We start from the raw sequence: 24,717 nt of genomic DNA, 5'->3' as shown, positions 1-24,717 counted from the left end.
TAATGAGTCTCTCTCCTAATGACTTTAGCAGTTGACGGAGAAGACACGACAGACGCTTGTGGAATCAAAGGTTCGTCAGGCGGGGGATGATGGTAGTAGAGACAGGAGAGCGATCGGCTTGAAAGTTTTTGCGTGATCAAAGGAGGCGGCGGTATCGGATGGAGAGAGGAAAGTACAAAAGATGTAGACTGAAACGGAGAGCGAGAGAGAGGGAAGATTGTAAATCACACAGTGTGAGAGGAAGTTGACACAACAACTGTCTGGTTTTCATTGAAGTCTGTCAGTATGACTGTAATAATCTTTGTGTTTATGTCTCTCTTTCTAATGTAATTGTATTTATTTTTGTGTCTGGGTTATTTTCTCCTCTGTGTGGATCCTTCAGCTTGTGTCCTCCTCTCCCTGTCTGTTTATATTTGTCTTCCTTTTCATCAAATCATTGTCCTGTTCTGTCTCACATGTCTACTTTGGTTTACTTTCTTATATTTCAGTCCTGATTTAGACACTAATGTAATGTCCCTTTTTGGCAGCATAGTTCTGTAAATAGGAGACGCACGACGCTCATGAAACACAACATTTAAATGAAACAATTATTCAGTTTATGGATTGATGAGTCGTTAATTCCTTTTTTTGTTTTCTGTGTGCTGTCATTGTAAATTGAACAACTTCAGGTTTAGATTTAGGGGTTGGATTTAAAATTTCAATATACATTTGATTGATTTAAAACTACCGTTGTTCTTGTCTGGAAGTCCACATTTCTTGTTAACTGAGCTTTTCAAAGGTTTTCATGAGCGGATTTAGAATAACTGTACACACAGACACACACACACACACATACACACACACGTGTTGATCTTCTCCGCTGGCTCGGCCAATCCCGTCTCACCCCTATAAGGCCTCTTTTACTATGGCAGTACAGAGGTGGGATCACTTCATCCCCAAACTACAAATCAGTGACATTCACATTGAAGTTGAGACGTCACAGGGGCGTCAGTATCGCGTCTTGAACATGTAGCCTGAATAGGGCTTAAATCTACAGGAGGCCTTTACCCTACCCAAGTCTCAACTGAATGAGCCAGACCTAACAACGGAAGAAATCTGCTCGTCAAACTTGGAAAAAAATTCTCACATGAAACTAAATAATCTGTTCAGAAGAGCGACATTTAGAGGCTAACAACAAGGCTAATGTAGCTTTTAGCTGCTATCGTCAAGCAGAGTTGAGGAGCATGCTGCTTCAGTCAAAGCTCAGCTGAAGTTCTCACTCCACAATCATTTTTAAAATCTGCTGTCTTCAACCCCAACCAACACTTATTCAGGTTACATAACTTGAGAGAAATCAAAAGTTATACAGCGAAAAATATACCGCTGCTAAAACAAACAAACTTTAGGCTTTACAACACCTGTGCAGTACTCTTCATGACCTGTAGGCTTTTGATGTGTGAAACCTTCTTTTAGTGTCTTTAATTCAACTTGTATATATACATGTATATATTTTTTTTTATCTCTATCTGACCTGCGTGCCACCTGCAGACAAACTGGATCACATAGCACACTAACCGATCTTGTTGTAATTGAGAAAGCACCTGTCAGTGTCACAGGAAAACCCAACAGCACAGTCAATTTAGAACCTGAAGAAGTTGTTCTGTTAGATCACAGCAAGCAGCACAATCAAGCAGCCACAGGCAATGCTTCAGGTGGAACCAACTCATCTCTCAGGCTGTCATATCTGACACTGTTCCTCTCTCCGTGGCTTTGATCTATCACACGGAGAAACATGGCGATGTTTGAATCTGTCCCAGCATTAGAGCAGCACTCTTCAAGCATGAGAAACCAGTCTCTCCTCCTTCAGTGGTGTAATATCAAGCCATGCTCTTTTTTTTCCTTTTTCATCCCCGCTGTGCCCCTCATCACGCCATCCTGAGACAAAAGAATGAATACAACACTGCAGGGGGCGCTGTTTGTATTTAAAGGAGCAGCATCAGTGACTTGGCCAACGTCCCGGGCTTTATAACTGAAACCGGCTGCTTCTGCTGGTTTGTTTCCTCAGAGATTATCAACGCCAAGGCGAAGAGATTACCTCCAGGAAACAAATTGGTTTATTGTGATTTCTCCATTGAGTCATGTCTTTAATGCCAGGAAGCAGAAAACAACTATGGGAGGACATTTTGATTGAAGTGGTATTGTTAATAATTGGCTACAATTGAAAAAATATGAGCAAAGTTTATTGAGAGAATAAGGGATCCCAGTTGCCATCTTTAATAGTAATACAAATAAACAACAATTTTTATGAAACACTTTCACAGCCATTTTTAAAAAAAATTAAATTGCCTCTTGGAATCTTTTTTTTTGACACGTCATTTTGCTTTCCAATCTATTTACCCTTACCCTCCCATATCGTTTCTATAAGCGGTGTACTGCAAAGTGCATTCTGTGACCTCAAACGAGTTCCCCAAAAAACTGTCACCCACAGTCATCTCTTTTGAGTACATGAAAGAATCGACGTCTCCAGATTTCGCGCTTCAAATGCAGATATCGAGGACATTTGAGAACATATCCGCATGTTTAATTTACGGCGCCACGTCTTGCCCTCTAATGACAAGATAGCGGCATTTATCAAATTAACTGCTGTCAAGTGCCCCGCGCAATTGCGGGAGGATTACTTGGAGAAGTTCATCTGACGGCGTGTCTGTCCCCCCCAGCGATGCTGTGGCTGGGGCTTTCACTTTAATTTCCACAGCTTTCCATTTTCCCTCTTCTTCCCCGCCCCCTCTTTTCTGTGTTACTTTGTGTCCAAATTGGATATTAAGAGGATGGAAGAACTCAGGGGAAGGAGTGCCCTCGTCTTTCTGCTTCATCTTATTTTACTTTACAGTACATTGGGTGTCTGTTTGACACCATTTTTGAGGTGTTGTGATGAAAATTGCAGCATTATTCCTGAGACAGGGGTTCACTTATATATCTCCAGTATCCAGACATGACCTACCAAACCCAATTTAGCCTACTAGCACGCCGTATATGGATACGATTAAGCAGGAGGTAGAAGAGGAAGCCATTAAAACACTCCATTTGATCTCTGATTATATTGGCTGGATTAAGAGAGGGATCTGGGTGTTGTAACCAAACATTAGCATCCTATGGGGCCGGGTGGGGCTTTAAGGGAAGGTGTGTGAATGGATTTGTAATTGTGTGTGCGTGAGAGAGAGAGAGAGAGAGAGAGAGAACAAGGGCCAGACGTGGGGTTGTATCGGCAGTGTAAGTATGACAGGCCTCCTCTTCCTAGAGTCCAATAAATGCAGAGCAGATTTATGACGGCAGGGCTGAGTGAAAAGCATGATGGGGGATGGAGAGGCAGCTCACACTATCGAGGATATCTAATGCCTCCTTTGAGAGTCGCTCCCCTTTCTCTCTCTCCGGTTTCATGGCTTTCAGTCTGTTGCTTTGTCCTTGTCTGCTCCCGTTATTTTTCTTTGCATTTCTAATTACGGTATTTTTTATTTTATTTTTTTTGTTTCAATCTCTCCTTTTTCTTACTTTCGCACCTGCTTCCAGTCCAGTCCAGACACAGTCCAAAAAGAGCATACAGAGGAAGAGTGTGCGCAAGAAAAAAGAGATGATGTTGAATGGCCTCTCAGAAAGACATGAAGAACCTATGACAGCCTAGCTTACAAGGAAGTGTGACTCTCATAACTGGTCTATTAGAGCTGGTATCATTTTTACTTTTTCAAAACTATCGCCAATTCTACAACCATGGCTAAGCTATGGCCAGTTGATGAGAAAAGAGTCCCAACGAAACTTTTCATTTCAATTTACACCCTTTACTTTAGCTTGAAAAACAGTCATATAAAATGTTTGTGTGTGCTGGATTGGATTTAGCTTCCAGAGAAAAAAAGAGACTATAGCTGTTTATCTTCAAAGCTAAGCTAAGCTAAGCAAAGCTAGCTAACCCTCTCCTGGGACCATGTTGTTTAGGATGAATCTGGAGTTTTGAAATGTTCATTCTTGTCAAGAAAAACAAGAACATAAACAATATATGTACGATCTAAAACAAGACATCCAAAATAATCTGATTAAAAAGAAGTAAAACAAATTGAATTGCCATTAAATGTTATGGGTTAGGAAGTTGACAGAGTTTTGTATATGCTGGGATCTTTGTTTGGTATACCGAGAGGTATTGAGGTGTGATACCAAGCAGAGGTGTCCTCAGGTTCTTAAAGATTTGTACACAATCACACTACTGGATGCATGATCCATTATTATTAAAGTGTATCATGCTCCACAAAGTCCTCGCGTTATGCATCATCTGCAGCTAACCGAAGCTAGCTGATGAAAAGGATTATGATGAAGTGATATTTAACAAATGCCATAAGCTCCCATGTACAGTATTTGAAGCCCGAGTCTTCTACTGTAAAGGACGACCTGTGTCACATGATACCCTGAGACCCCGGCCCTGCCTGCTGTATTGTTTTGGAAAGACTCTCGTGTTGCCATCGCAGCAGAGCAGGAGCTACTCCCAGTGCGAATGTAGTTTTCCACCTGCAGCAGGAAAAGACCTGTTCCCCTCCCAAACACTGTTTCCATGTAAATATGTGTATGTTTTATTTCTGTCATAGCTGCAGGAAGAAATCAATAGGTGGGCTGTTTTAAGGCCTTTCTTTCTGTATGAATGTGTGCTTGTTTGTGTATTTCGCCTGCTCTGTAGACTCGTGTAGGCTTTCATGTCAAATTTGCTGCTTATTCTTTTCCTGAGGGGGATCGTGTGGAAAACAATCTGAAAGAGAGAGAGGAATGTAAGACGGCTCAGAGCAGGAAGAGGAAGATGCTGATCTGCGAGCAGCATGAGGATGAAGAGGCCAGCTGTGGAGGTCACAAATCAGTGGAAACACAGGCGATCTGTTCACAAGAAAAGAGAGCAACAAAGGAGGGGACAGCGGAAGATAAAGAAAGAGGCGGTTAGATACAACGCAGGCAAACAAAGAGCGTGAGAGACGGGCGGGAGAGCGAGCGACTCGAGGCGGCGTTTGGAGCGGCGTCTGGGCCCAGATGAGGTCAGACGTGAAGAGACTGAAGCCTGGTGTTTGACGACCACAGGCCATGGTGACCCATTAACCAACTTGTAAAGCTCAGTCCTTCCCCCTTTGGAAACTGCAAGTCATGTGTGCACACATTCTGAGCACTATATTAGGCAAAGAGACAGGAAAACTTCAATTTTCCTTTGTTTAATTTGTAAAAAGGCAAACAAACAGATAAACTGGAGCTATTTGCCTTGTAGCCCTTGTTTGCTTTTGCACCATTGAGACTTAATTTCCCAGAAGACACTCTTGTTTAGTCAGAACTGGGGTGTTCATTTTGGCTTTTATGTAGCCTCATTTTATCTGCAGTTTGTCATTATTATTCATGATCGTGGTTTTATGTGTGGAGTTGTTCCCCCTTTTTAATCAAGAGGTGGTTAAAAATGGAAGGTTTTGGAAGCTCAATATTTTTGTCCTCAGGGCCGTGTGGGCATTATACACACACACACACACACACACACACACACACACACACACACACACACACACACACACACACAATATACACACACATACAGCTTCAACATGTTTCTAGGGACAACTTTTTTTTCAGAAGAGGTGTAAGGGCGTTTAAAGGGAGTATTTGAATGTTATGCTTTTCTAGCACGAGTACATAGAGGTGTGGTTGGGATGGAAGAAAAACATTCCAGGTATGGAGTCACTTCCCACACCGCGTTTTTTTCACATTCACACCTTGTATTATTAGGGTTTTTTTTCTTCTTAAAAGCAGTAAATCAGTCCTAAAAGTAAGCAATGTGTTCCCATTAGCATGTATGGAGGAAGCTTAATGTGTGTGTATGTGTGTGAATGTGATGCTTTGACTGGTCAGAAGGCTAGAAAAGCATGATATTTGTAGGAGTTTAAGATTCCCCAGGTTTATTTGTGCAGGTTTCTTTTGGGAGTTTTTTGCCTTTATTTGTTAGGACAGCTGAAGAGAGACAGGTAATGTTGGGAGGAGAGAATTGGGGGGGGGGATGATATGCAGCAAAGGGCCGAGGTCGGATTCGAACCCACGATCGCTGTGATGAGGACTGTACATGGGGCGAGCAACATAACCTCTCAGCATATCTTCACCCCAAGTTCAAAGCTTTCTAGGTTGAAACATTCACCTGAATAAATCTCATCTCATAGCATGCTATACCGCGCAATACAGTTGTTGCAGTGCATCTTATTACAGTACTCATTAAAGAAAATAAAATAATGGAAGGTGTCACAAACCATCTAATTGTGTAGGAGTTTATGGAAGTAATGAAATGTAAAAATAACAGCATATGTGCAGGAGTGGCATGTGCTGAAGCTATAAATGCTGAATGCAGAATGTGTAGCGGGATTTCTAGTTTGGTTTTGTTGTGAGGTTTGGCATTGTGGAAAGGAGACTGTTTGCACATGAAAATAAACACACTCAAACACAAACACACACACACATACACTAACACACACACACACACACACACACAGAGCAGCTCTGTGTTGCCTGGCTGGCAGGATGCCGTTGGTTGTAGCAGGCGCAGTATGCAGAAAACCACCCACAGCCTGCAGCGAGTACAAGGAGCGAGCCGTGGGTGGGCTGAAGGTCAGACGGGCCCTGGACACTCTGGCATTGTTCTTTCTATCTCTTCCTCATCTTTTTTTTCCCACTCCATTATCTGTTTCTTTGAGAGCGTATGTCTGTGTATGTGCTGGCGTTAGTTGTAAAAAATCATAAAACACGATAAAAGAGAGACCGGAGATGTGCAAAGAAAGGAGTATGAGTACATGTTTGTAATTGGTGTGAACTGTAGTGTGTTTGTGTGGCCTGTTTTCGGTCTGAGTCAGCATAGATGTTGAATGTAGGAGTGGGAGGAGATGAGCATAAGGTCTTGAGTGTCTTTCAGAGATGCATGATGTCTTCCCCTCAGCTGTTACACACACACACATATATTCCCCGAACCGCTGACTGTACTCTCTCCCACAGGAATTTGTATGCAATAAAACAGGTTTAGAAAAAAGCCAAAACTTCAACTTAAATGAAATGCATGTGTGTGAGTCAGTGTAAACAAGTCGTTTGTAGTCAAATTGTAGTTTCTGACCTTTTGTTTCTTCATCTGTCGGTCTCTCTCATCTCTTTTTTTTTTTTTTTTTTCGTAAAGGGCAGCGCAAAATCATAAACATCCCCACTTTGTTCCAGCTGAGGTGTTATGTTGTCTTTCAGAATAAAGTAATATTGCCCACACCAGAAGAAGGGGCTGAGGGAGGTTTGTTGAAAATTTCCCTGGAGATTGCAGCACTCCTTCAAATTATATGAACCTTGACCCAGTTTTTATTTGGCTTTTTTTTTTTTTTTTTTTTTTTTTTTTAAAGTGCCTTCTCCCAGAGTTGAATGTTTTTGTATGAATGCATAAAGAAGGATGCAGAGGGGAGCTCATTTTGCGTGCCCTAGTTTCTGAAAGTTGCATTAATTAGTGTTGGAAATTAACTGCAGTACACATGACAACCCTCTGTGGATATGAGGCGAACAAGTCGACTTAAGACATCAATCTAACCGGTGAACATTGTAAAAACACAGGTCACATGGCTACATTTTGTTTGATTGAAGCTCACTGAAGTCTTATTTTGAAAAACAATTCTTAAATGTTGATTTTAGGAGACTGTTGCAATATGCCAGTTTTAGATCCCGATCACATGTGCAGTGCAGATAGCTACACAATAAGTGAGAGATGTGCTGATACCAGTTTTCCCAACAAGACACCTAAACTTTAGTATTGGTCACTTCTGAATTTCCCCCCTTGGAAAAGAGAGCCTTAAAAAGTGAAATAATTAAAGGTTTTCTTCTCCTTTGTCACAGATGGTCATTACACCAGCACCCCTCCCTCGTACGGTTATGATGCGGACCGTGCAGAAGAGCAGCGGCGGCACCATGACATCCTGCCATACATCGATGACTCGCCCTCATCTTCGCCGCACCTCAGCTCCAAGAGCCGCAGCAGTCGAGACACGCTTTCATCGGGATCTTTAGAGTCCTCCAAGTCGGTCAGTATGCCACCCTGTCTTCTAGCAACAGTTTTTCATGCAGCAAATAGAATGCAGAATCAAATCAAAGCTTCTGCATGTCAAGTTTTTTTCTTCTCTGAGCTATAGACTTAAGGCATCATACTATTTAAATGCAACAGTGTACAATCGTGGTTACCAATAGGTGCCAATCATTCCACACTTTGACCTCAATACCATTCAGGAAGTGGGCTAATCTATTCTTAAAGCAATCCCACTCCGTCAAATATCTGTCAATTGATGAGAGATCAAATCTGCCATTTGAGAGGGCTGATAAAGGATGAAATAAAGACTGCCCCGTAACCCCAGAAGCAGTGATCCAGGGAAGAAACTCATCCCCTTTAAGAGCCCGGCTTTTTTCTCTCATCCCGGGTATTAGGCTGAATTACCTATTGCCTCCATCACCCCATCACTGCCTTCATCCTCTTACCCTTCTCTCCTTTGCTTTTACTTGTCTGCGGGGTGAAAACCAATGATCTATGACGTCTGGTGCTCTTCAAAGGTTACCATGGAGGGGATACACACACACACACACACACACACACACGCAATCCCAACGTCAGCAAAGAGGAAAATGAAGATAGAATTTACAGCACAAATCTCTTCTTTTATTTCCTCGTTTCTTTATTTTTTCCCAAGAGAGAATTTACAGATAACGATGCTAGAGCCATGTGTTCCCCTATAGGACAGAAAGGCATTTTGGGTAACTGCAATAGGCTCATTCTACCTCTTTGCACTGCACCCTTGGAGGAAGTCATTGCATCACTGGCCTTATCATTTACTCCGCCCCCTCAATTCTCTCTCACTGTCTGAGCTGGTGAGCGAGCGACTGTTAATCTGATGGATGGCTTGATTCTGCCAATAAATGATGAGACCCTCGACTGCCTGCGACCTTTGCCCTGTGAGCTTGAAACTCTCAATGTTTTTAATTAACACACACGCATGCACATGTCATGTCATCCCTGCTCCAGGCTGAAAATGCACCTGCCTTTTTTTTTAAGTGTACAAATTGCACACATTCACATTTTCTCCCTCTCAGAGCAGAATGAGACTCTTAAATGCGGAAGGGATTAAAGACATTTTGCTGGGTACACTCTCGAGTTTAGAGGCAGAATTGCTGAGTAAACCCAATGCTGTGTGTCTGTGTGTTTTGCCTTAGCAGAGGCAGTGTAATGAATAAATTATGCAGCAAGAAAAAGAAAAGGCAAACATGCCATCAGTGGCTGCTGTAAAAAAAAAAAAATTGAGTTACCTCCGTCCTTCATTTGCCCTTGGACATCCTCTCTTCAGACATCACCCCAGTCTCTCCCCTCTTTAATTGATGAGTCAGAGTCCAGAAGAGCTCTGATTGGCTCAGTGGGAGATGATGGTTTTATGGTGTCACTGTGATGAGTCACCATCGGAAATACGGCTGATTTCATTATAATAGGGCTCTTTTTTTTCTCATAATCTGGCTCTGCCCTGCACAACAGGGTAGGGGGGGGGGGGGGGGGGGGGGGGTCACTGCCCAAAAGTCAGTTATAGTGTAAGGACTGTGCTGCGGTATTTAAACCATTTTGCAAACACAAACTAATATAATGCCGCTAGAGCACAGTCAAACCTTTACTTGTAGGTCAGTCAAGGACAGCCAACTTTATTTCCCTATTTCTTTGGACTTTCTATGCCTTTACAAGACACTTGAAAACGCAGCATGAGAATCGTCAGGGAGAGACATGCAACTGTACTCGGACATCTTTGAAGCTTCAATGTTACATTCTGTGATTATTGCCTTAAACTCCCAAGTGTGTGTCCGTACTTCATTTGAACAGTGGCTGAGAGACCGAGGTTAGGCCTGGATTCTCTTGTCAGGCGTCTTACCAAAAGAGATCCAAAAAGTACTTTGAAATACAAGTTTCATTTACCACCACTCACGCCCTCTCTCTCCCACAAACATGTGAACAAGCTGCCTGTATTAACAACAAGTGTCCTCGCCTATTTGCATGTGGCCCCACCCACAATGATCAAAGCATCACAAAACTACTATTGACCTTATCAAAATTTAACGTCTGCCAATAGCAATAATACCATGTCACTAAGATTGTTTATTAGTTACTACAACATGTAAGCATTCATTCATTTTTTCATTTTTGTGTGTTAAGTTGTCTGTTAGTCTGTCCTTACTGTTCTATTCTTTCTGTTTTTTAACAATTATGTCTTTGAGTTTTTGAAAAGCGCTTATAAATAAAATGTATTATTATTATTATTATTTATTATTCACTCAGACACTGTGGATTACTTTTAATAAAATAGCTTCTCTTGAGCCCTTTTCGGACTGCTATTTCAAGCTGCAATTTTTACGCTGCTGTGAAATTTCTCCTTCAGTCTAAATGTTGTGGAAGCGTAGTGGGAGCATTCACCCTCTGTACCGCGTATCGGAGGTTAGCGACAGAGGTGTTCGAGAGGTGAGAAGGCTTCAGTGGGGGGGAGCGCAGCGCTGTGTTTGCGTGGATGACTGACTGTGTGTTTACATGCCCACTTAGCCGAATCGTTATGTGAATTAAAAGGCTGGGACGCCAATATTAGGGAGTCTCGGAATCAGTATGAATGTACAAAGACGTGATGACGGCTGAGCTTAGTTACGGCACTTTTGCAAAAAGATTTGTCTGAAGAGGGCTTTGCTGGCTCATGCTGTCTGACATCACACCTTTAAGGGGAAGGTCATTTTTTTCCCCCACTGGGGAAGGGCTAAAAACACCCTTAATATCACCCTCAGTGGATCAGACATCTTTAAAAGCTTCAAAGCTTCTTTGCTTTGATTTATCACAACTGTAATGAACGTTCACTGAATGCACAGCCTGTTTTCTTGCAATTAAAGTCGTGGTGCGATGTGTCACTGTGAGCGTGCCATACAGAAAAATCCCCGCAGACACCAAATCTGTCAACATCTATCACGTAACGCTGAAGTTGCAGTCGAAATAATCAGAATGTTTGTTGTATTTTCTCCTGCTAGCTCTGGGTAATTCTAAGACAGCTCCATTATGTAGCAGACATTTGGAAGAGGAAGCAATCACATTAGGCATTTCACAAAACAAGGGATGGCAGAACAGGATGCCTAATAGATTAGATGCAAATTGAAAAGGACTTCTGTCCTCTGCAACCTGCTTCTGAAGGTTTATATAAGTCTCCTTCACTCACATAGAAAGGAGAGAGAAAATGATATTTAATTGCTCCTGAGTTACATCTGCAGGATTATCTAATAAACACTGTTTGTACTGATACCCATGTATCTCCCGTTAATGTTATCCATTCATAAACACATCAGGAGCTTATCAGAATGTGTAAATCATGTTTAAAAAAAGAGGTTCAGCTGTGGTTTGTTGTGTGATCTTAAGAGGTTTCACTGCTGGATCTAATGTTAAATATGAACTTTTATTGACTCTTGCACAGATTGAACACAGAAACCAAAAAAACTTCCCCCAAGCAGGGAGAATGCGTCTTATTTTAACTTCTTTGATTACTTTTAAAAAAGCAGTCAGGCACCCCATACGTATGAACCAAAGATGGGCTCATTAATTGCCACGGCGATGAATAAAAGATGATATGTCTGGAGATGTGGGTACTTCCTCTGGGAGTCGTCTGGGGTCTGAAACGATGAATAAACACTTTATAGCTCCTGTCTCCCCTCCACCTCGTTCAGCACCATGCGGCTGAATGTTCAAAGTTTCCTCCACACGATTCTGTTTCTGATTCTGATGATTTCTTGTGATTGTATAAGTCATAAAGCTCATGCTGATACATGTAGCCCAGCATGGACTCATTCATTTTTTATTCATTTAAGGAACACTCATGAGCTCCGTTTCTGCCCCAGGCTCACCCTTTAAATGAAGTGGAAACGGACAGATTTCAAGCATCTTACAAGCAACATAAATCGTTATTAAATTTACTTTCAGTGCCATTTTATTTCCACTCTTAAAAGAAATAAAAGAAAAGAAAGAATTGGTTGTTTTAGAGTTTGTATAAAATGTACTGTTTGAGTTCTTTCGAAGAAACTGATATTATTATACCCAGCACAGACCTCTAGATGGCTTTCTGCCATGCATAATACATGTCTGTCAGAATCATTTCTTCATCCTTCACCTACGAAAGAGACACAAACCAAGAGAGAAGAAACAAGAGAGAAGACTTTACTGTATGGAGACATGACAAACACTTGACAAATTTTATATTCTCACATTCCTGTTGGTTTCTTCAAACTATTTGTAATGAATGAAGTAAGGATGCGATAAGTCATTGAGATCATCAGTAGATCAACACAATAAAAGTCAAATTTTTCAAGCAAAGAAGTAATACAATTATTTGGGTCCAAATTCTGATAATGCTTGCTATGTATTTTTGAACTTGTATTTCTAGTTTGAAAAGTCAATTTCTGACATCTTACAAATAAAGTGATTGCAAGATAATAAAGAAAATAAACATCTGATTCACCAAAAACACAAAATCCTTAAAAGTCATGTTTCTATATGTATTATTTAAAGCCTTTACACAAAGAGCTGCCACGCTGCTAAGAAGTTCACTAAAGTCTAGTTTAAGGATGAATGGTTGGTTTGAAATATAAATGTGACCACACATTTCACAAGTCTTGGTTGCCACTCCTTGCTGTATATATTTATATGCAATAAGTTTACGTTTTTTAAATTACATCTAAATGTATGCAGTGTATGCAGGATGTGTTATAGCTTCCAGGCTAAGCATTAGCATGGCAGCGACGTTGATGATGATTGACTTTTACTATGTAATGCAGTACATAATTATCCTGGACTATTTTCTAATCTTTTTTTATGAACAGGTCCAATTACCACATTGTTTAAATAAATGCATGAACACCCATAAACATAGAAACAGCCTTATGACTCGACTGTCGGCATGCAAATTTATATAAAGCCTGAATGCTGCTGTCTGGATGAGTCATTTACATACAGGCTTAACGTACACAGAGACTAATGGATTGGAAATATACATTTTTACAGCTTTGGAAAAACATGCAAACATCAGCTGTTTTGACAAAAAGATATGTGATTTTTGCATTCTATCCTATAAGAAACCAGGTGCTATCATTCCGCCTTAATCTGCCTTTTGTCTCGATCATTTTGCCCGTCTCTTGCCCTCAGTCTGACCCTTTTTTTTTTCTTTTTTTTTTTGCTGCTTCCCGATGTATAACCTGTACATGTATGATTGCTGTGTAAACATACATGGCAGCATTAGTGTATACAGGAGTACTATGCATTGTGTAAACACACATACATGACAACTCCTGAGAAATGGAAGGCAGGGCTGTGTTAAAGATGGATGATAAAAAGGTGTGAGTTGTTACTGATCCTGAAATCTCGTGACTTCTGTTGACACTAACAACAAAGGACAAGAGAGGGAATTTAACTCAGAGGGGACATTATAGATAAGCTCTCGGATAAACTCTGCTCTTTTCCTGCTTACACTCTTTCTCTTTGCGTTTTATTACTTTTTCTCCTGCTGTTTCCTTCTTCCTCATCCTCCGTTTATCTGTTAGTTCTTTGTCTTTCTCTCCATCACTCCAAGCTAAAGAGGCAGAGAGAAAACATATCTGCCTGCCTTTTTCCTGCCCTCTCACTTCCTCCTCTCTGGTTATAATATGGTATAGTGTGAAGCTATGCGTACAGTCTTTATTTTTGAACTTTCAACCATTGATATAAAAATACTTCTTCCTCTGTTCTTTATGATTTCAGATGCTTTGACCTCTTCCCCCTCTCTTTTTACTCTCTTAATTACACTAAATCTGCAATGACATGCTCTTCCCTCTCCATCCCTTCTTCTCATCCTCTTCCCTCGTCATTGTCTCTCATGTAGCCTGAGGGACTGAATGCATCTACATCCCAACCTGGGCTCGCAGTGTGTGTATGTGTCTGTGCTCTTGCATTCCCTAACACACACTCACACACACACATATTTATACGCCAACCTTGCTCCCGTGGGAGACTCTGCCTGTTTGAGTTATTTCAGAGTTCACGGTTAAACAAGACAGCCCAAGGAATCTGTCTGTCTCTCTGTTTTCTTTCATGTCCGCACAGCTCAGTGAGCTCTGACTGGGCTGAGGGGAACAGGAAGGCAGCCAGGGAGGATTTGTCGAAGGTGCAATTGTTGCTGTTTGATTTCCGAGACTTTGGCACTCACAAACGGCAAACCCGTGTTTGGAGTTTCAAGCTCACCAAAAAAAAAAAAAAATCAGAAATCATTCAATTTCCCATTGGCCAACAAGTCATAAAAAATTTATTTTTGATAACCGATAAGGAACAATATGATGCTTTAAATGTTTCTAATGACTCAGGACTCAGGATAATCAAATTATGTACCTGGAAAAGTGAAAAATAAAAGCATTGAGTTGGGTAAATTGATTCAAATTAGTATTATTCTATTGTTAGATCATAATTTATTTCCACTGTGATGTTGTTTGTTGCAGACTGAATGTGACCTGGAGAAAGGTTTGGAGATGAGGAAGTGGGTCCTGTCTGGGATCTTAGCCACAGAGGAAACATACCTCAGTCACCTGGAGGCACTGCTGCTGGTGAGAACGCACACACACACACACACACACACACACACACACACACACACACACACACACACACACACACACACACACACACACAAATGATAAATCTGGACAATGTCAGTAGAATATAGTAGAGATGGATCCCCATTCACTGGCCCTCTTTTTCTGTTGATGCATCACAAAACTCACAGTTCCAAAAAGCCCAATCCAATGAAAATAAATATAGTAGTCTGAGGTTGGATAATATGAAAGTGTATACCATGAGGTTATATTTACATGTAAGCTAATTTCAACAGCTATACCTAAAATACATTTTGTTTTATTAGGCTAGTAAATGTAATGTTCATCAGCACACTTCATGTGTTCATGTCAGTGATATCATCTAGCAGTAAGACTCATTGGTGTGTCTAATTGGACAGCGAACACTGTTACCACACGTTTCAAACACAGGATACAACGTTGAAATTTCCAAATAATATATTCAGCCAGTGGCTGCAAAAGCACCCTGACTTTTACAATTAAATTCAATTAATGATTACCTTTCAATCTGAAGAATTCCTCAGACCAACTAAGAGTCAACATCAGAGTCAGCAGTTTCACTAAGCTCAGCGGCGCTTATTAGCACCTTTCATCTAATTAGTTTGGTCTCGTGTCTCCCTGCTCATCACAGTAAACAGACTTAACAAGCTGGTTATCATATGGACCCTTTTAACAGCTAAAGCTAGATATTGTTTTATGAGGGGTTTAAATGAGCTAAAAGCAGAGTCAATTTTACGCTGCTTGAAACAAATAAATGCTGATATTGTTATGCTAGTTGTGTTACTTCACAACTGTCTGCTTACAAGTCTACTACAAGAACTTTCAACGTTAGGACGATACCATTAAGTTGTTATTCCAACAAACAAGAACAGTTAAACAAGTAGACAATAGCAATAAAGGTGGCATGTGCAGTAATGTCTACATATAGTTCGCCAATATTAGCTTAAATGTGCACAGTGGCTTATTAGTTTGAGTGTTAGATTTTTATACTAACAGTTCTTAGTCTTACTAAATGGATGCATATCTACTTTTTGAAATATAAGTGTAAGTTGTCACATGTAACAAAAAGCAACCTTTACAGCAGTTATGTCCTCTCTTTGCTCCTCCCAGCCAATGAAGCCCCTGAAGGCTGCTGCTACGACGTCGCAGCCCGTGCTCACCGTGGCCCAAATAGAAACCATCTTCTTCAAAGTGCCTGAGCTCTACGAGATCCACAGGGAGTTTTACGACGGACTTTTCCCTCGTGTTCAGCAGTGGAGCCACCACCAGAGAGTCGGGGACCTGTTCCAGAAACTGGTGAGGGAAAAAAATGTCCATGAATGGATCTGCTTGACTTAACCACTACTCATAGTGACAACATTGAGACCTTAAAAAAAAAAAAGGTTGACGGATCAGATTTGACATTTCGGGTTCTACAGTTTGTTCTACAGTTCTCTGACCTATGATTGCAGAGTTGAGCCGGATCCACATCACTTAAATGACATTATTTGTATTTGGAGGCTTTCAGAAACAGAATCTGTCCCTCTAATGGAATAAACCAATAAAAAGAGCAAAATAGATTTGATTTTTGTAGTGACGCTCTCCTTTATCGTTTCTAAAATTAGCCAAATTGAATCTGATTCGTCCTTTTCTTCCTATTTCCTCCTTAAAAGCTGCTCTGTCTTTCTCTCTACTCTCCAGTAGATTCTGCCAAGGATGCCAGGGCCAAATATACACTGGGTCTATTTAATCATTTTCACAATGGGTCAATTAACCCACAATGAATCATTTGTTAATTCTCTGCCAAATTCTGCTCCTCTCCCACGAGTGTCTCCCTCAGTCTCTCTCTTTCTGTTTGCCTGTCTCTCTCCCCGCCTTAGACTCACTCATGCTCTAACACACACACACACACACACACACACACACACACATGCATGCATGTGCGTGCTCTCTCACACACAAAGGGAGGTGCAGCCACGTTTTACAATGCAGCCTTTCTGCCTTAGGCAGCTGAGGCCATCGCTGCACTGTGTGCTTTGTGTCTCCAAGAAGCTGCTATAAATAGGAGCCTCTCTTTTTTCTCTTTCCCACTTTTACACACGCACACAAATGCACACATACACCCATTCCTTCATTCTTATTAACTCATCCCAGAAGGCTCCCCTTGGGACCAAGCTAAGAAATTAGGATTTTATTTGTGTTTTTTTACTGTCATTCTGTAAAAGCTCATCCACATAGTTATTCCACTCCTAAAAATTATTCTTGATCACACCCGCCTTTGACTCTTCAAAACTGACCCTCATTCAGCCTCGAGATAAGATGTGGGCGGGAATTAAATATTGAGCAAAGGGATTTTGAGACTGTTCACCGTTTTCAAGAGAAATACTACAGTTTTGATCTTGAAGTTAACATGGAGATCAAATGAAACTGGAAATACAATCTTGATTTTGTCTATGTTCTTTATTTTAGAGATTAAGCAAATAATCCTATAGTCTAGACTAGTGCCGGTTTGACCGTTGATTTACCTGTTTTCTTTGTCTAGCCTCAGCTGTTTCGTCATCAGAGACAGTTTTTTCACATGTTTCCTATTGTCCCTAATACTCTGGAGTCTGGCTGTCTCTATTGTTCTTTCTCTGTAACATGCTCACACATATTGTAATACTAATAAATACAAACTGACGCCTTCACACACAGCCGCACACAGTTTTTATTGTCACCGTCTCTTGCTCACTCCAGACATTAGTCGGTAGATGTCCGGAAAAGATGCTGAGCCTTCAAAAATCTGAAAAGGGTAACATGCTTCATGACAGCCGTCCCGTTAAGAGTCGGAAAAGTAGGAAGGAAGAGATTAGATGTGAGACGAGGAGGTGATACAGAAGAGGGAGTGGAGGATGAGGACGAGATTCGGCAAAGGCAAGTAGATTTAGGCTGCTGCGGCTCTGATAGAGCTGTCTCACTGTGACTCTGAAACCTGTGAGGGAGCAGACAGGCTTAGGAATCATAAACCATCAGAACAAGGAGCATAAAAAAAGAGAAAGAAAGGAGGAAGAGGCAAAGCGAGTGTCAGACAGAAGTGTTTGAAGGCTGAAAATAGGGCTAAATTACACTGCAGCAAAGGGAAGGTGTTACACCATGTACTGTAGACAGACACTAGCTTTGAATGTTGCTTCTCTGCAAAAAAAAGTCGGATTCTGTGCGTTTACAAAAGAACAAGAAAAAGTCTTGATCCCTCATTTGGCCTCACCCTACAAATCGTTCCTCACCCTGTTGAAGACTTTCTTAGTGAAGAACGATTCTCAGAAGTGGCAGCTGTGACTGAGTGTGTCGGCCTATTCAATGTGTTTTTCAGAAAATTGTGTGCTTGTCTGCCCTACTTTGTACAGAGAAAAGATAAATACTGTTACAGACTTTGTTCAGATGAGTTGTATGATTTGTGTGACTGCTACAAATAGGCTGAGTGAAAAATATAATAATCCATATAGATGAAGCATTGAAAATAATTTTGCTTCTAAACCTGATATAGTACAGATTCAACATAATAACATGACAGCCTTTTACCTCTGAAAATAGGGTAAAAAAAATATATATATATACAGAAAATCGTTAACAATTTCACTAATCATTTGATATTAACTCAAAAGACAATGGACAGTGAAAATCTGGAGGGACGTCTGACGTTGATTAAATATAAAACAAATAATTTAGTAACACATTAGCTACCTCTCTTGACAACAGCTAATGTTACCATTCAACTTCTTCCTTGCTAACATAACCGCTGACAAGCATTAGACTTAGCTAGAAATCCACATTTATCCATCGTATCATGTAACTCTACAAAATGCTAATTGTCTGTCTAAAGTGGCTGAATGCTAACATAAGCTGTTTTCTAAAAGTTATTCAAGATGCTGTATTGACTTGAAAATATGTTCATTTGTAGATGCAATGGTGAGATGAAAGTTAGTTTTTTCCTTTTTGGAACATTTCTAAATAGCATCATAAGAACATTTGAGCTCCCAGTCTGGAATCAATTGAGAAACTAGCTAGCAAAAACTAGCTAGCGTTCAAATAGGGATAGGCCTACTAGCCTTTACCCACACTTGCATTATACTTTTCCAACTAGTATTTAAAGTCTTTGTCATTTAATTTTTAATTTACAGTAGTTTCTTTAGCCAAGCTAGCTGGCTTGCTAACCATCTTGTGACTTGCTGGTTTTATCACTACCAGAGCATGTTTGGTTAAATCTCTCAACAACTTGTATCTGATTTTAATAGCCTGAGCTTTTTTGAATTATCTGAGCTGATTATAAGCGCATTTCAACATGCAACACTCTAAACTGCATCGCAAACAAAACCTGTTAAAGAATAACTCGATCATATAATTCGTAATCGTAATTCAAACATGTTAGCATGCTTATTTTAGCTCTGAGCTCAAAGCACTTCAGTACAGCTGCTAGATCGGCTGTAGACTTTGGCTAATGAGGGATATTATCTTTTCTTACTCATTTAGATCATTTTTATAATCGTAGACTAAGCAGTTCGTCTTCTCTCCCTGTGAGAGAATATCTCAGAGTGTTATAACTCCCAAGTGGCAAAATCCAGCGCTCTGGTATAATGGCCGTGGACTGTCATGAGGCTGTTTCCCTAATGTTGTTTTCTGCTGTGGATTACACACACACATACTCTCACGCAGGACAAATCCTGAACTGAGAAATCCAAACACCCAAGCAGTTTCTTTCATCACCAAAAGCCATTTTCTGCTCTGATACTGTAACTGCAGCCCAACATTCGGTAAGCCTTCACGGCGCTGTGTGGATGTGTCTGGCAGACATTCAGGCTCTCTGTTCTCTCCACAGTCAAACTGCCATGCTCTGAATGGACTCTGCTGTGGTGCAGATTGTGTGGCCTAGGGCAGGACACAGGATTTTAGGATTGTGGAAATTGCTTTACTTCTGCCTTCCTCCATTTTACTTCTTCCCAAGTGTGCTGATGTGACTGCATGTGCTAACACAAAAAGTCAGTTTTGATGCTTTCAAATCATCAGTGTGTTTTTGAACAGAGGAGCTATCAGTTGAAATGATGTGTTTATGATGTTTTGTTACGCTCGCTCATAGCATACATCGACTTTTGTTTACCTTTATGTAAAGATCCAAGAAACATGTTGTATCTGCCAGCGACAATATAATTAGTGCAAACAATGTTGAGAAAACTTGTGACTTCTTCACATTCCTGCTTAAATTGAATCTCACACCCTCATCATGACCTCCATCATCAGGGCTTGTTAGAAAGGTCAGGGCATGCCTATAAATAGGGTGTCAGGAGATGATAACAAGAGAGAAATAGCTAACAATCACAGATGTGTAACAGTCACTTTTTGAAAAACTTTGAATAAATGCTTCAAGCTTATTTAAAAAATCAACATAATCAGAAAAACATGCAGTATGTTGGTGGATTCTGTAGGTAAAAAAATACAACTGTACAAATGTAAATAATGTTAAAATTGAAGTAGATTACTGACTGAAGAAGTGCCAGCCTTATTTACTGCAGGCACATTATTATAGCGCTTGGGGGCACTGACTGTATAATCATTGTGCCTTGTAGTTTGAAGACTTACTGACTGAGCTTTGCTGCAACGGTGTATACAATACAGTGTATTGACAGCTTATGAAACAAACCCTCAGGTTTGAATAAAACTTTTTTTTTTCTAGACCTAAAGTCTTCATTTTATACACCCTCGTAGTCTATAGATCATTTTCCTTCTTCAGCTTTGACCTACTTCTTACTGGAGTTATGCATGCAAGTTGTTCTGTGAAAGGAGGGATTATTAACAACCTTAAGATGCACTTACTTTGGATTTAGCACCCAAATCAAGTAGTTAGCTAATCTGTTTTAACTGTGTGTTTGTTTAAAATAAGGTGAGAGAAAAACAAAAAATCCCTTGTCTAATTATATTATATTGTGTGCACTGTTATCCTATTCACGGGTCTATTTCGCAATGTTATCTTTATAGGAACTATTGCAACGACAACCAAAATAAGACCCAAATAAATCTGATTTAGCTGGGTTTTTAAAACAAACAAAAGTCTTCTGCCCAAACTATGGAAGATCCACTTTGGCTGATATCAGGCTAAAAGACCTGAAATATAGCAATAAGCTAGGCCATGAAGAGCTCCAAAAGGTAATAATTCAGACTCAATACACTCTTGTTTTCAATACACTCAGGTGAGATTTTTTGTGTCGATAGGTACTCTTTTGCAAAAGTGCGTGTAGGCCTATGTGTGCGTTGCACCAGACGTTACACACAAAGCCCGTCTCCACTGTACTCTCTCCTCCTCTGGCTTTTGTTCAGGAGAATTGATTGTTCCTTTTGTTCACCGTCGAGATGGATCGTAGCGCTGGCAGGAAGCGTTTGGTGGAGTTTTATTCAGCCATCCAGCTTCCTAAATGTGCTTTCATAGCCTCTGTTACACCAATCGTTAATTACTCAACCCCAGGCACAGTGCAGGTCTTAGTGGTTTCCACAGCAACAGGCCTGGCTGAGAGGAGAGCTGTGGTTTTCATGGTGTTGTTTTCTTTTTCTTGTTGTTCAATTCAATTGTCTGCTAGTCATTTGGAGACTTTAAAGATGCAGCTGACTGGACAGAATTTTCTTTGTCGCATGTGAAATCTCAAAGAGTATCCTGTTGCAGCTCATCATTTTTGACATTGGACTTGATTTTGCTATTGTAAATATTTTTTCTGACTGTGATTCTTTATGTCCAAGGCACCACTTTTTTTAAATAGTGTCTTCACTATGCCAGAGTTTTCAACTTTGATATGATAGGAGTTCAAATAAAATGATATTGATACCTGTGACGATACCAAGGTAACAAACTAAGAAGTTCTAGGATCCCAATATCAGGAAATGTCTTGCTTATTTTTACCGTAAATTGCAGGAAAACTCCATCACACTGTCTGGACATATGCACAAATGCATTGGCAGTGGTTTGATACCGAAAGAGATGTTTGCCAATGAGACAATGTTCTCTCTCTATTGCGTTGTAAATATAACCGAAGATCTGAACCTTATATTTCAGCTTTGGTACATTTTGATTCTATTGAATGTATAAATAATGGGGAATCTATAGTTTTGGTATTGAAAAATATCGAGAGTTTTGACTACTTTATTTTGAACTTAAACACAATTTAAGGAAATTAACTTACCCCCTTTTACAATGTCTTAAAATGTAGGTTTAACAACAGTTCAGACACAGTCTTTAAAGGTTGATAATATTGCCCTGCATAAGTCTTTTGGGGGGAAATAAAACAAAAAAAATGTGTGGAGATCTCACCAACATGACACTTTACTTGAGCCAGTTCTTCCCTATTAATTTCATGGCCTATGATTTGTAGTAATTGATCTCCTTATGTTGCTGCAACGCCTCATTTTTCTCTGTTGAAATGTAGAGCTGCAGCAGGGTTACATGTAATGTCAAGTTAATGAATGAAGTGGTTACAGTCTAAAAAAAGGAAGCAGTGAAGAGGACTCTTGAGTGTGTTAAGATGCTTCTGGCTGACCATTTGGTGGTTTCCATTGACAGTCTCTACAATGAGCCGCTCTGTGTAAGAGGATAGCAGATGCTGTTTGTCAGTTATGCCTTTCTACTGTCAAGAAGAAGCTCATATTGTTTTTATAGACGACTCTTGTTCAAAACTTGATTTGCTTTTAAACAGTGGATGCAGTAGAGCATCTCTTTACTAAATCAAACATTTCAACATCTTCCCTTTTTTCTTCTTCTTCCTCTACATCAGGCCAGCCAGCTTGGAGTTTACCGAGCCTTTTTGGACAACTACGAGCTGGCCGTGGAGACGGCGGAGAAGTGCTGCCAGGCTAACACACAGTTTGCTGAAATCTCAGAGGTAAGAAAAAGAGTTGATGAAAACACTGACCAGGTAATGGATAAGTGTTTTGGTTGTTATTGAAAGTTAAAGAGGGGATAAGAGAGCTGGACGGAGAGGTGATAGTTACTGGTTCAGGTTCTGTCAAAGCTCGTTGCAGCCTGCGGTTGAAGCTGTGATCTCTGTGAGTTATGGGATCATTTTACCACCATGTAAAATCAGTCACTCAGACACTTAACCCCCCCCGCATACCAGCAAATTATCCAATTGGGTTTCACAAGCTGTTCTCCTTTCCCTTCTGTATCGTATTAAGATAAAAGTAAGTACATGTTTAGTTGAACATTTATCACTGCAGTCAGTGATTTGAACAGTTTAACAATACATCTGTAAACTCCCTTAAATCATGCAACCACTTTAAAGATGAGAGTCTGTTATCTTCATCCTGCACACACACTTTGTTTGTGTTCAACTTTTTGTTCTTCAAATTTTAGTTCACTCATTTCCTGATCACTTATCTAATAATTTAGTATTACACCATTATCATACCACAGGTGTGTGTTTTTTCTTGTCGCTGTATATTTAAAAGATGTTTAAAGTGTCCTTCCTGCCGTCGCTGCAGCTGGTCAGTTCGTGAGCAGACACAAGACAAGTCTCCTTCAACAGTATAATAATTGATGTGTTATCAGAGAAGGGAAGAGTTCCTGAGATTTCTCATTTTGCAGCTGCTTAACAGTTTTGTTCTTGGTGCACTCTACATGCAAAACGCTCTCCCATTATTCACCCACGCAGCTTTCATCATTTCCCTACATTTAAATTTGAATGAACTGTACCACTGACTATTTCTGGCACTAACACAGCTAGAGGCAATTCTTTGCATGTGTGTGCCCATGTGAGGATTTTTGTTGTCATTTACTTACTGAATGGGTCATGATGCGAATAAAGATGAAGTGAGAGTATTTTTTTTTTTTTTTGTATGTCTTATTGTCATTACTTCAAGATTTATTTTTGGGCTTTTTATGCCACCATTGTAGCGACAGGACAGTGGATAGAGTCGGAAATCAGGAGTTAAGAGTGTGGCGAATGACGTGTTGGAAAGGAGCCACAGGCTGGATTCAAACTCGGGCAGCCCGCTTCAATGACAACATCCTGTGTACATGGGGTGTGCACACTAACCACTAGTCCCCCATCACTCACCCCTCTTATTGTCATTACTAAGGAAACATGACTGTAGATGAGGCGTGACAGTGCAAAAAAAAAGTGTTCATCTTCTCCTGAAATCTTTTTTGTTCCTTTTTATGGAAAGAACTTGATTTAAAAACACATATTCACACGTCTTGAATCTAGGTTTGGAGGTTAATTAAGCAAAATAATCCTGGTTCAAACAGCTAAACAGCTCTCTTCATACATTTTGGGATTTTTCCGTTTGTCTGTCAGCCACAAGAACGGAGCACATTTGCAGCTCTTAAATGATTACCTAAGGGTTAACATAATAAGAATTAAGCCTGGCGTTTGCAGTACCTTCAGAGGTCTGACAGCTACTTCTTTCAGGCATGCGGCTGTTTCTGTTAAACCCTCAGTCTTCGTCCATGTTTTATGAGATCTCCCAGTTAGTGTTGAAGCTGGTGTCTACACGCAGAATGGGGAATTCATCATCGTGGGGTTGTTAATGGTCTAAGTAATGATGCATGACTCTCAGCCATCTGAGCGAGATGGTGGAGGGGAAAAAAGCTGCTGAGGTTGGCATAATTAATTTGGAAGTGGATGACCTCAGTGTTGGAGCAAGGATAATAGCCCTCACTGTGTTTTGATATGATATACAGTTGTGAAGTGGTTTTTAAAGGCCCTTTTTTTTTTTTTTTTAAAGAGGTCTCCAATTTTTTTGTTCTCCCAACAGAACCTGAAGGTGAGGAGCCCCAAGGACTCGAAGGACCAGACGGCCAAGAACTCTCTAGAGGGTCAGTCACATCTGCTGGTTTTTACTTATTTATATGAAAACGTTGAAATAAAGTATACATTATAATATTTGTTCCCGGTGTATTATTGTATCCAGTCATATACTCATTTTGGTGGTATGGTTTTCTCCTTTTTCCCATGCAGCTTTGCTGTATAAACCAGTGGACAGAGTGACTCGCAGCACATTGGTACTTCATGTAAGTCACACTGACACATC

General features: G+C 40.3%; 1 protein-coding gene across 1 annotated transcript in view; it reads left to right on the top strand.

Moving 5' to 3' along the window:
- bcr (BCR activator of RhoGEF and GTPase) overlaps positions 1 to 24,717 on the top strand; it is an 84,965-nt gene that overhangs the window by 42,658 nt on the left and 17,590 nt on the right. Inside the window, exons 2-7 of the mRNA XM_061062101.1 lie at positions 7,891 to 8,075; positions 14,563 to 14,667; positions 15,805 to 15,990; positions 22,461 to 22,568; positions 24,442 to 24,502; positions 24,645 to 24,697. Coding sequence (XP_060918084.1) covers positions 7,891 to 8,075; positions 14,563 to 14,667; positions 15,805 to 15,990; positions 22,461 to 22,568; positions 24,442 to 24,502; positions 24,645 to 24,697 — 698 coding nt within the window. The remainder of the gene's footprint in view (positions 1 to 7,890; positions 8,076 to 14,562; positions 14,668 to 15,804; positions 15,991 to 22,460; positions 22,569 to 24,441; positions 24,503 to 24,644; positions 24,698 to 24,717) is intronic.

Source organism: Labrus mixtus, chromosome 17 (assembly GCF_963584025.1).
Source record: "Labrus mixtus chromosome 17, fLabMix1.1, whole genome shotgun sequence".
Lineage (NCBI taxonomy): Eukaryota > Metazoa > Chordata > Actinopteri > Labriformes > Labridae > Labrus > Labrus mixtus.
Note: the sequence above shows the minus strand (reverse complement) of the source record. Positions and strands in the feature narration are given on the sequence as shown.